The following is a 12,952-nucleotide window of genomic DNA, read 5'->3' on the forward strand; positions in this document are numbered from 1 at the left end:
TAGCACTGGGGGCAGGTAGCACTGGGGTGGATGGCACTGGGGGCAGGTAGCACTGGGATGGATGGCACTGGGGGCAGGTAGCACTGGGGTGGATGGCACTGGGGGCAGGTAGCACTGGGGTGGATGGCACTGGGGGCAGGTAGCACTGGGGTGGATGGCACTGGGGGCAGGTGGCACTGGGGTGGATGGCACTGGGGGCAGGTGGCACTGGGGTGGATGGCACTGGGGGCAGGTGGCACTGGGGCGGATGGCACTGGGGCGGATGGCACTGGGGCAGATGGCACTGGGGCAGATGGCACTGGGGCAGATGGCATTGGGGCGGATGGCATTGGGGCGGATGGCATTGCGGCAGATGGCACTGCTGGGGGAGGATGGAACTTTATTTATTTTTTTTACTTTTTTTTTTTTTCTATCCCACAGGCAGAACGGCTGCCGCTGCAGCCGTTCATCTCTCCCCTCTCGCACTGTCTGTGCGAGGAGGGAGAGCGGCGCCGAGAGATGATCTCATATGTTTACATATGAGATCATCTCCCATTGGACACGCCGATCACGCTGTAAACGGCCGCTGTGATTGGCCGTTTACAGCGATCTGTGTTTGCCTGTCCCCGGGGGACACGGCGAACACAGAACTTCCGCGATGCGCGCCCGCGGGGGCGCGCATTGCGGAAGTAAACATCGGGCCGTCCAGGGACGACCGCCCGAACGAAGGCGCCTGCTCTACGGCCGTCATTCGGCCATAGGGCGGGCGCGAGGAGGTTATTGTCCTAAAAAGTGTTTGGGGACCTGGGTCCTGCCCCAGGGGACATGGATCAATGCAAAAAAAAGTTTTAAAAAGGCAGTTTTTTCAGGAGCAATGATTTTAATAATGATTAAAGTGAAACAATAAAAGTGTAATATTCCTTTAAATTTCGTACCTGGGGGGTGTCTATAGTATGCCTGTGAAGGGGCGCATGTTTCCCGTGCTTAGAACTGTCCCTGCACAAAGTGACATTTCGCAAGGAAAAAAAGTCTTTTGAAAAATCACTTTAAATTGTTGGCTCCCGTAATACAGAGAACACTCAATGAGTGTTCTCTGTATTATGGAGTGGACAATTCATTCATTGATAAAAAAAAAAGCGTGGGGTTCCCCTAAATTAAATTACCAGGCCCTTCTGGTCTGGTATGGATATTAAGGGGAACCCCACGTCAAATTTAAAAAAAATTGACGTGGGGTCCCCCTAAATATCCATACCAGACCCTTTATCCGAGCACGCAACCTGGCAGGCCACAGGAAAAGAGGGGGGTACGAGAGAGCGCCCCCCTCCTGAACCGTACCAGGCCACATACCCTCAACATTGGGAGGATGCTTTGGGGGTCTGTGACCCCTCAAAGCACCATGTCCCCATGTTGATGGGGACAAGGGCCTCATCCCCACAACCCTGGCCGGTGGTTGTGGGGGGTCTGTGGGCGGGGGGCTTATCAGAATCTGGAAGCCCCCTTTAACAAGGGGACCCCCAGATCCCCCCCCGTTTGAAATGGTAAGGGGGTACAAAATTACCCCTACCATTTCACAAAGAAAGTGTAAAAAATGGTTAAATAAAACAAACACACTTTTGAAAAATTCCTTTATAAAAAAAAAAGATTCCAGCGGTGCTAATCCACTCTTGCTATCCAGCGATGGATGATCATCTCTCCGGGGTCCAGCGATGGCTGATCTGATCCAGCGACGGGTGATTTTCAGTCCAGCGCTGTCCATGTATGCATCCGTCTTCTGTCTCCACTGCGGAGACACTGCCGGGATCCCATCGGTGACGTTTCTTATATTAGGAGGGCGGGGCCACCCATCACCTGACCCCGCCCCCTCTGACGCTGGTGAGGGAAGCCAGGGGTTCCCCAGTGACGTATGGGTGACCCGCCCCCTTTGATGTAACGGAAACCTGCGTTACATCAGAGGGGGCGGGGTCACCCATACCTCACTGGGGAACCCCATGGCCCTCCTAATATAAGAAATGTCAGTGCTGGGATCCCCGCAGTGTCTCCGCAGTGGAGACAGAAGATGGATGCATACATGGACAGCGCTGGACTGAAAATCACCCGTCGCTGGGTCAGATCAGCCATCGCTGGAACCAGGAGAGATGATCATCCATCGCTGGATAGCAAGAGTGGATTAGCACCGCTGGAATCTTTTTTTTTTTTTTATAAAGGAATTTTTCAAAAGTGTGTTTGTCTTATTTAACAATTTTTTACACTTTCTTTGTGAAATGGCAGGGGTACTTTTGTACCCTCTTACCATTTCAAACAGAGGGGGGCAGGATATGGGGTCCCCTTGTTAAAGGGGGCTTCCAGATTCTGAGAAGCCCCCCGCCCGCAGACCCCCACAACCACCGGCCAGGGTTGTGGGGATGAGGCCCTTGTCCCCATCAACATGGGGACATGGTGCTTTGAGGGGTCACAGACCCCCAAAGCATCCTTTCCAATGTTGAGGGCATGTGGCCTGGTACGGTTCAGGAGGGGGACGAGAGAGCGTCTTTTCCTGCGGCCTGCCAGGTTGCATGCTCGGATAAAGGGTCTGGTATGGATATTTAGGGGAACCCCCACGTCATTTTTTTTTAAATTTGACGCGGGGTTCCCCTTAATATCCATACCAGACCTGAAGGGCCTGGTAATTGAATTTAGGGGAACCCCATGCTTTTTTTTTTTTTTTTTTAATCAATGAATGAATTGTCCGCTCCGTAATACAGAGAACACTCATTGAGTGTTCTCTGTATTACTGGAGCCGACAATTGAAAGTGATTTTAAAAGACTTTTTTTCCTTGCGAAATGACACTTTGTGCAGGGACAGTTCTAAGCATGGGAAACATGCACCCCTTCACAGGCATACTATAGACACCCCCCAGGTACAAAATTTAAAGGAATATTACACTTTTATTGTTTCACTTTAATCATTATTAAAATCACTGCTCCTGAAAAAACGGACGTTTTTAAAACTTTTTTTTGCATTGATCCATGTCCCCTGTGGCAGGACCCAGGTCCCCAAACACTTTTTAGGACAATAACTTGCATATTAGCCTTTAAGATTAGAACTTTAGATTTCTCCCATAGACTTGTACAGGGTGTTCCGGCTTTTCGAATTTGCCGCGAACACCCCAAATTGTTCACTGAACAGGCGAACAGGCAATGTTCGAGTCGAACATGAGTTCAAACTCGAAGCTCATCCCTATTGTTTATAACAGTTTTTTCAAAATTCATTGTCCTGTCATTCTATGTTGGGATGACAGTACAATTGCTGTAATCACCTGATTACCAATATATACAGTAAAATATACTTTGATTAAGTACCCCGTTGTGCGGAGTATTGCTTTCTCCCAGCAGGTGGGTCCTGAGGGGACAATACAGGTATATTGTGTTATAATATATTGTACTGTATTGTATTGCACCACAGCTGTGTCAAGGGGACTGAGGCAAGTTAGTGGGGTTTATTAGCAGAGTGCAGGCCCAAATCAAACCAGCAGCTCCTTCGGGGGTCAGTGCCAGTGTATCTTGTAAATTGAGCTGCAGCCATTTTATTTAGTTTTTAATTGTACTAGTGTTTATTTAGCTCCAGCACAGTATTTATTTTTCCTTTGATCCATGACTAAAACAAATACAAAGTATTCAGTGCTGGGTTTCAGAAGGCCAGTGTACCCAAAAGTGATTTACAGTATCTCACAAAAGTGAGTACACCTCTCAGGTTTTTGTAAATATTTTATTATATCTTTGATATGTGATGGGCACTGATTAGGCTTACTTGATGGGCACTGGGGAGGCTGCATTAGTGGGCACTAAGGAGGCTGCATTGATGAGCACTGGTTAGGCTGCACTGATGGGCATTGGTGAGGCTGCTTTGATGGGCACTGGTGAGGCGGCTCTGGTGAGGCTGCATTGATGGGCACTGATGAGGCTGCATTGATGGGCACTGGTGAGATAGGCAGCAACCAGAAAGTGGGCCTAAACAATCCCCCCAAATAATGTGGGCTTGGGCTGGACTTACTTTAAAATGTGTGAGGGGTTATCAAATTTACCTTCAAGCTGAAGCCCCTGGTCTTTTTCCACCTAGCAACACCCCTGCTTATAATAGAGATCAATAACGCATGTTGTTAACAAATGATTACAGGTATTCAGCGATAGTCCATATCAGACCACCAACCATTGTAACTCAGATGGCTCCCAAAGTTAGTTATACCAGGCAAGATGTCACTATGAACTGTATTTGGAAAAATTTCTACTAAAGCCTTTACCATATTTATCGGTGTATAACACACACACACAGGCGTATAACACGCACCTTCAATTTAAGAGGGAAGTTTCAGATATATATATATTTTTTTTCAAAATAACTTTGAAGCAAAATAATGGTCAGTGTCCAATGCAGCCTGTTCTGTGCCCATATGTAGTCTCAGTGCAGCCTGATCTGTGCCCATCTGCATCTTCTATGCAGACTGATCTGTGCCCATCTGCAGTCTCAATGTAGCCTGATATGTGCCCATCTGCAGCCTCAATGCAGCCTGATCTGTGCCTATCTGCAGCCTCAGTGCTTTCTGATATGTGCCCATCTGTAGCCTCAATGCATCCTGATCTGTGCCCATCTGTAGTCTCAATGCAACCTGATATGTGCCCATCTGCAGACCCAATGCAGCCTGATATATGCCCATCTGGAACCTCAATGCAGCCTGATCTGTACCCACCTGCAGCCACAATGCAGCCTGATATGTGCCCATATGCAACCTCAATGCAGCCTGATTTGTGCCCATCTGCAGCCTCAATGCAGCCTGATATGTGCCCATCTGCAGCCTCAATACAGCCTGATATGTGCCCATCTGCAGCCTGATCTGTGCCCATCTGCAGCCTTAACGCAGCCTGATCTGCACCCATCTCCCATCAATGCAGCCTGATGCCCATCTGCAGCCTCACCATCTCTGATGCAGGAAATCACGGAGCCGTCATCTCCTGTTTATGCAGCTCTCAGTTGGCAGTCACATACACAGTCATGCCTCCGCCATTGGAACAGCTCCTGTGATTGACAGAAAACTGGTCCAATGCCGATGGCAGAGTTGGGACTGTGTGTGTGATGTCAGAGCCGAGTGAGAGCAGATTATACAGGATATGACAGCTCAATGAATTCCGGTGGCGCTCGTCCCCCTCCTTCCCCTCTGAGGTGCGCTATCGGCATATAACACACACACATGCATATTAAACCATGATAAGATGTATTTAGAATGGCACCGGTCAGAGACCAAACACTGGAGGTCCGGGAAATATCATTTCCTCATGCTCACAGCTAGGGTCAGTCACCTCTCACACAGGTCACACACTCCCCATCTTCTACAGTTCAACCTCCAGTCTCCAGAACAGATTCCCCCGACTCCGTTGTTATTGTACCATTGTTGGTTGCTTGGACAACAAGCATCCTAACAACCAATCATGTGCTTATACCAGCATTCACATGAAGATGGGATGGCTCCCAGCCATGTGATAAGTGTATAGGTTGGGCTCTGACACAAGTAGGGGACTCTGATGGAGGCCCTGATGTAAGGGGAGGCTCTAAAGGAGAACATCATGCAAGGTTCTGATGGGCTCAAGTGTATTTGACATTTCTTTGCTTTATTTTACAAAAGTTCTTTCTCTTTTGTTCTGAATCCTATAATGGTGATTCCAAAAACATCCAAGTAAAGCCTAATAATTTGTTTACATTTTATTTATTGAATAAAACAGTTTTTTTTTTGGCCCATGATTATTTGTAAAAAAATACAACATGGCCCTGTTAAGATTGGTGACCCCTGGTTTGAGCAATGAAAATAAGATATGGTGCTAATCTGTAACAGTATGGATCATTCAATAGTGAGATTGTCTTGCCATAATACCCAGCTCTGTTCCTATCCACAAGGGAATTTTTGGTGTTTCTTCTATCTTTTATGTTCTTGCCCCTCATGGGATGTTCCTGCCTAACTTTGTGTGTCCTCCTGTCACAATCTCCGAAACATAGAATAAATAGAAAATCTAGCAGGGATGGTGGAAGTCCCCTTTAAAATGGGCACAACAGGTGTGCAGACCCAGGAAATCGGTGTGGGCATGGTGGGAACTAGGGTTGTCCTGATACCACTTTTTTAAGACAGATACTTTTTTTTTTAAATATCATGTTACAGTAGCACTGATGGGCAGTGGGCACTGATGGGTGGCACTGATTATGCAGCACTGATAGGTGGCACTGACTGATGGTTGCCATTTATGGAAACTGATAGGTGGCACTTATGGGCACTGATGAGCATTGATAGGAGGCACTGGTGGGCAGGCACTGATGGGCACTGAAATGCAGCACTGCTTGGCATTTGCTAACCTGGCATAATATATTATATGAATGATGAGAGGAAATGAAGGATTTTGCAATGCTATATGGCATATAGCATTGCAAAATATTTCCTTTGCTCTGATCATTCATGCCATTTATCATATGTGTAGCAAGTACCTCTCCAGCTTGATTGAATCCATGAGGGATAAAGCTGCCCGCTAGCAGCTGTGTGGGCTTTTCACCTCCTTCCTCTCCTCTTTCTCTCACACACAGACACACAGAACTGTTTACATTTTAGCCTCCCTATTGGAAGAGACTGAGAGCCAATCATCAGGGAGCAGCAGCAGAGAACTGTGGAATATGAAGTCCTAGCACAAGGCAGCCTGACTGACTGGGGAGGGGGCAGGACTGAAATCCCAGGCTGCATTGCAGAGAGTCAAGAGGATTGTGGGAGAGACTATAAAAGTACAGGGTGGACCAGGCCAAGGAGGCCCTGTTTCCTGGATCCCATCAGGAGAGCAACCCTCTGTTGCTGTGTGAGGGGATTGTGGCCTACCAAGGGGCACACAGCCTGCAGCTCCAGCCCAGAGGGACAGAACCCTGTATGCTTCCAGAAGGATGCTCTGCAGCAGTGTGGAATGTCATGGAATCAGTCGATTCACCAGGTCAAAAGACGCCATAGCGACAAATCTGCAGCCAGGAGAATCATTTGATCGCTCTTTGGAGGACTGCTGAATGCATACAGGTTTGGTGAGGGGGCTTTGCCCAGAAATCTTATTGCCTTCCATAAGACACCACACTTGAACACTGTGCACAGACACCTGTTATCCGAATCACATAGAAGAGTACTATATCACAGCACCAGCTATTTGGGAACTCAGCTCGTGGATGGTGAGAGCCCCTCATAATGGGCACAGCAGGTGTATGGACTCAAACCGCAATAGAATGCTTCAGAGATATAAAAGATAGTTATGGGGTGTAACTCTCCAGCATTCACCATACACTGAAATATCAGATTGGGGTAAACTGACTGTGTAACTTGGGTCTACTTTGCCGCTAAAATATCCTGGCAGTATGAAGTTGTATTTGTTGTATTACCTTTTTCCCATTTGATAATAAAAACCTTCTCCAGATAAAACACATGGTTCGTCTTGTTCTATAAAAAGAAAAGTATAAATTATTCCATCAATACAATTCTTACTATTTGTTTCCGCATATTATATAAAATAAAAATGTTGCTCTAAAAAAGTGACCACCAATCACCTACACAGTGATGAAAAATAAAAATGAAGTCCACAAAAATCCCAGTAGTTTAATGTTGATTTGTGATGGAAATCAAAGTGCTGTGACAGTTTCCAATGGAGAGAAAGTGCTGTGTCCAGACCTCCTCCCAGTGATAAAACACAAGGCTTACCAGACAGAACTGACCATCCACTACAGATAGGTCAATTACGCATTGTAATGATATCCTTTATTCCCTGATTATGGTAAACAGGGATGAGCTTTATGTTCAAACCAAACTCATGTTCGCCTCGAACATTGGTTGTTGGCCAGTTCCCCGAAGAGCGAACAATTTTGGGTGTTCTCTGCAAATTTGAAAGCCACGGAACACCCTTTAAAAGTCTATGGGAGAAATCAAAAGTGCTAATTTTAAAGGCTTATATGCATGGTATTGTCATAAAAAAGTGTTTGGAGACCCGGGTCCTGCCCCAGGGGACATGAATCAATGCAAAAAAAAAAGTTTTTAAAAAGGCTGTTTTTTTCGGGAGCAGTGATTTTAATAATGCTTAAAGTGAAACAATAAAAGTGTAATATTCCTTTAAATTTCGTACCTGGTGGGAGTCTATAGTATGCCTGTAAAGTGTTTCCCGTGTTTAGAACAGTCTGAGAGCAAAATTACATTTCTAAAGGAAAATAAAAGTAATTTGAAACTACTCACGGCTACAATGAATTGTCGGTCCACAATACACATAAAAGTTCATTGATTGATTGACGGCATGGGGATTTCCCCACAGGGGAATCCTGAAACAAAATAAAAAAAAAATGCATGGGGGTCCCCTTAAATTCCCTACCAGGCCCTTATGGTCTGGTATATATATTAAGGGGAACCCCGTGCCAAAAAAAATGGCGTGGGGGTCCCCCTCAAAATCCATACCAGACCCTTATCTGAGCATGCAACCTGGCAGGTCGCAGGAAAAGAAGGGGGGAGAGAGAGCGTCCCCCCTCCTGAACCTTACCAGGCCACATGCCTTCAACATTAGGAAGATGCTTTGAGGTAACCCCTAAAGCACCTTGTCCCCATGTTGATGGGGAGAAGGGCCTTATCCCCACAACCCTTGCCCAGTGGTTATGGCGGTCTGCGGGCGGCTTATCGGAATCTGAAAGCCCCTTTTAACAAGGGGACCCCCAGCTCTTGTCCCCCCGTGTGAAATGGTAATGGGGTACAAAAGTACCCCTACCATTTCACAAAAAAAGTGTCAAAAATTGTAAAAATTACTAAAGCCAGTTTTTGACAATTCCTTTATTTAACCACTTAAGCCCCGGACCAATTGTCAGCCTAAGGACCAGAGGTCTTTTTACAATTTCGCACTGCACTGCTTTAACTGGTAATTGCGCGGTCATGCAATGTTGAAATTTGCGTCCTTTTCTTCCCACAAATAGAGCTTTCTTTTGATGGTATTTGAGTGCCTCTGTGATTTTTATTTTTTACGATATAAAAGGGAAAAGACTGAAAATTTTGAAAAAAAAAGATATTTTCTACTTTTTCTTATAAGAAAAATCGAATAAACTAAAATTTTAGTCATACATTTAGGCCAAAATGTATTCAGCCACATGTCTTTAGTAAAAAAAATGTCAATAAGCGTATATTTATTGGTTTGCGCAAAAGTTATAGCGTCTACAAACTAGAGCACAATTTCTGGAATTTACACAGCTTTTAATTTATGACTGCCTATCTCATTTCTTGAGGTGCTAAAATGGCAGGGCAGTACAACCCCCCCCCCCCCACAAATGACCCCATTTTGGAAAGTAGGCACCCCAAGGAAATCGCTGAGGGGCACGTTGAGCCCATTGAATATTTTTTTTTTTGTCCCAAGTGATTGAATAATGACACAAAAAAAAATAAAAGTTTACAAAAAGTTGTCACTAAATGATATATTGCTCACACATGCCATAGTTATATGAGGAATTGCACCCCAAAATAAATTCTGCTGCTTCTCCTGAGTATGGGGATACCACATATGTGGGACATTTTGGGAGCCTAGCTGCGTACGGCACCCCGAAAACCAATCACTGCCTTCAGGATTTCTAAGGGTGCAATTTTTTTATTTCACTCCTCACTACCTATCACAGTTTCGAAGGCCAGAAAATGCCAAAATAGCACAACCCCCCCCCCCCCAAATGACCCCATTTTGGAAAGTAGACACCCCAAGCTATTTACTGAGAGGCATGTTGAGTCCATGGAATATTTTATATTTTGCCACAAGTTGCGGGAATATTACAAACTTTTTTTTTTTTTTGCACAAAGTTGTCACTAAATGATATATTGCTCACACATGCTATGGGCATAAGTGAAATTACACCCCAAAATAAATTTTGCTGCTTCTCCCGAGTACAGGGATACTACATGTGGGGGACTTTTTGGGAGCCTAGCCGCGTACGGGACCCCGAAAACCAAGCACCGCCTTCAGGATTTAAATAAAAAACTCTACCAAAAAAACTGTTAGCGATCGCAGGGATCAGGCCTGACTCTGCGATCGCTGCAGTTATGTGTTTAGTGTTTTGTAAGAGACAGTGATCGATCGATACTGCACTTGGGTGGGCTGGGCGGAGGGGCAAAACGCAGGTGCCAGCAGGTATCTGGGCTGATCTTGCTAACAATGCATTTTTTTGGAACGCTAAACTGCTGGGGACGCTAGTATAGATCTGATCAGATCAGATATTGATCTGTTCAGATTCTATACCACTACGGGAGGTGTATGCTTTGCTCGTGGGTGTTAGCGGTACTGGCACTAACCTAGCGCTTTGTGTGTCTATGTGTACCTACATGTCAGTGTAGTGTTGGTGCACTTACTATGTCCTCTCCTCGCAGTCAAAAAGACCGCCCCGAGGAGAGTGATATCACTTCCTCCCTGCCTGTGTTTACACTACACAGGCAGGGGAAGCTTCTCATTCACCAGGAGCGATCAAGAGGGGATGGCCAGAAACCAACAGCCATCCCCTCATCCCGGATCACTCCTGAAGCGAAACGGACCGATCGGACCCCCCACCCGCTGGAAGGCAAGCACGTACGGGTACGTGCTTGTGCCCGTACATGCCATTCTGCCGACGTAGAATTACATGCGGCGGGCCTTAAGTGGTTAAAGTCGTCTTCTTTCCATCTTCTTTGGGTCTTCTTCCTCTCTTCTTCCTTCGGTTTCTTCCTCCATCTTCTTATTCCTCTGCTTCTTCCTCTGATCCTCTGCTTCTTGCTCTGGTGTTCTTGCCGGGCATTTTCCTCCACGGCGTCTTCTCTCCGCTTCGATCTTAGGCCGTTCCGCAACCATGGGAGGCTGCTGCTGTGTGACACTTCTCTTCTTCTGACAGTTCTCATATAAGGGAGGGCGACCCCCTCTGACGCATGGGGACTTGACGGAGACTTCCCTAGGGCTTTCCCCGTGATGTCAGAGGGGGGCGGGGACACTCATTACATAATGCAAGGGTTGTGGGGATGAGGCCCTTCTCCCCATCAACATGGGGACAAGGTACTTTGGGGGCTACCTCAAAGCACCCTCCCAATGTTGAGGGCATGTGGCCTGATAAGGCTCAGGAGGGGGGGCACTCTCTCATCCCCCCCCTCTTCTCCTGCGGCTTGCCATGTTGCATGCTCGGATAAGGGTCTGGTATGGATTTTTGGGGGGACCCCATGCCATTTTTTTTTATTTTGGTTCGGGGTTCCCCTTAAAATGCATACCAGACCTGAAGGGTCTGGTATGGATTTTGAGGGAGACCCCCACGCCATTTAAAAAAAAATGTGAACCCCACACATTTTTTGTTCTTAATTTTGTTTGGGGTTCCCCTGTGAGGAAATCCCCATGCCGTTTTTATCACTGTTATGTATGTTGTCGGACCCGACAATTCATTGTAGCCGTGAGTTGTTTTAATTTTTTTTTTCCTTTAGAAATGTAATTTTGCTGTCAGACTGTTCTAAACACGGGAAACATGCGCCCCTTTACAGGCATACTATAGACACCCACCAGGTATGAAATTTAAAGGAATATTACACTTTTATTGTTTCACTTTAAGCATTATTAAAATCACTGCTTCTGAAAAAACTGACATTATTACAACTTTTTTTTGCGTTGATACATGTCCCCTGGGGCGGGACCCAGGTCCCCAAACACTTTTTTTCACAATACCATGCATATAAACCTTTAAAATTAGCACTTTTGATTATTCATGTTCGTGTCCCATAGACTTTAATGGTGTTCGTGTGTTCGAACAAATTTTTTGCCTGTTCGCATGTTCTGGTGCGAACCGAACAGGGGGGTGTTTGGCTCATCCCTAATGGTAAACAGTCAAAGGCAAGACCACTGTACACCCTGGTAAATGGTTGCCCCACGATGTGTATATATTAGAGATAAACAAAGAGACCTCATAGCGTAACTTTGTATGTGCATAGTTTATTGAATAAAAAGGTAATAACGCTCATATATCCTCCAAGTAAAAAGCAGTTTTCACATTTAAAATCTGTGGGTGCACACAAGAGAGCTTCCCAATCACTTTCAGTATGGAACATAGTGGCGTCAAAGCAGGATTCTCCCTACACGTTTCGTCATATCTGATGTCATCTGGGGCACGGACGCCACGCCAGACCGTCACGCAGATATAGTAAGCGGGGAAGCTAAGACTCAATTTGGAACCTATTACACTCCCAATCTAACAGGCTGAAATACACCACGTGGTCCCCATGGTGAACCACGTAGCTACATTAAATATGTGAACAAGAGCAGATGGCCTTATCGTCATTGCATGGAGTGCATAATGTGTAAGCCATCCATATTATTATTATTATTCAGGATTTATATAGCGCCAACAGTTTGCGCAGCGCTTTACAATATGAGGGCAGACAGTACACTTACAATACAAATCAATACAGGAGGGATCAGAGGGCCCTGCTCGTTAGAGCTTACAATCTAGAAGGGAGGGTCAAGTTGAAACAAAAGGTAATAACTGTGGGGGGATGAGCTGATGGAGAAAATGAAAATACAGTTAGGTGTGGGTGGGGTAGGCTTCTCTGAATAGAAGTGTTCGTCTAAAAGCTAATAAAGTAGGAGATAGGCGGACAGATTGGGGTAGGGCATTCCATAGGATTGGAGAGGCTTTGGAAAAGTCCTGGAGGCGAGTATGGGAGGAGGTGATGAGGGAGCTAGAGAGCAGGAGGTCTTGAGAGGAACGAAGAGAACGAGTAGGTTGGTATTTAGAGACTAAGCTAGTGATGTAGTTGGGGGCAGAGTTGTGGATGGCTTTGTACATAGTTGTTAGTATTTTGAATTTCATTATTTGGCTGAGCGGAAGCCAGTGGAGGGATTGACAGAGAGGAGTAACAGACACAGAGCGATTGGTAAGGTGGATGAGTCTGGCAGCGGCATTCATGATGGATTGAAGAGG

At 45.9% G+C, this 12,952-nt stretch overlaps 1 protein-coding gene across 1 annotated transcript in view; it reads right to left on the minus strand.

Annotated features, from left to right (window-relative positions):
- Positions 1 to 7,349: 7,349 nt before the first annotated feature.
- Positions 7,350 to 12,952, minus strand: part of LOC143962428 (uncharacterized) — a 30,377-nt gene continuing 24,774 nt past the window's right edge. The window contains exon 4 of the mRNA XM_077471705.1: positions 7,350 to 7,460. Coding sequence (XP_077327831.1) covers positions 7,350 to 7,460 — 111 coding nt within the window. The remainder of the gene's footprint in view (positions 7,461 to 12,952) is intronic.

This window comes from Lithobates pipiens, unplaced genomic scaffold, assembly GCF_037356315.1.
Source record: "Lithobates pipiens isolate NorthernLeopardFrog02 unplaced genomic scaffold, aLitPip1_a1.2 Scaffold_8, whole genome shotgun sequence".
Taxonomy (NCBI): domain Eukaryota; kingdom Metazoa; phylum Chordata; class Amphibia; order Anura; family Ranidae; genus Lithobates; species Lithobates pipiens.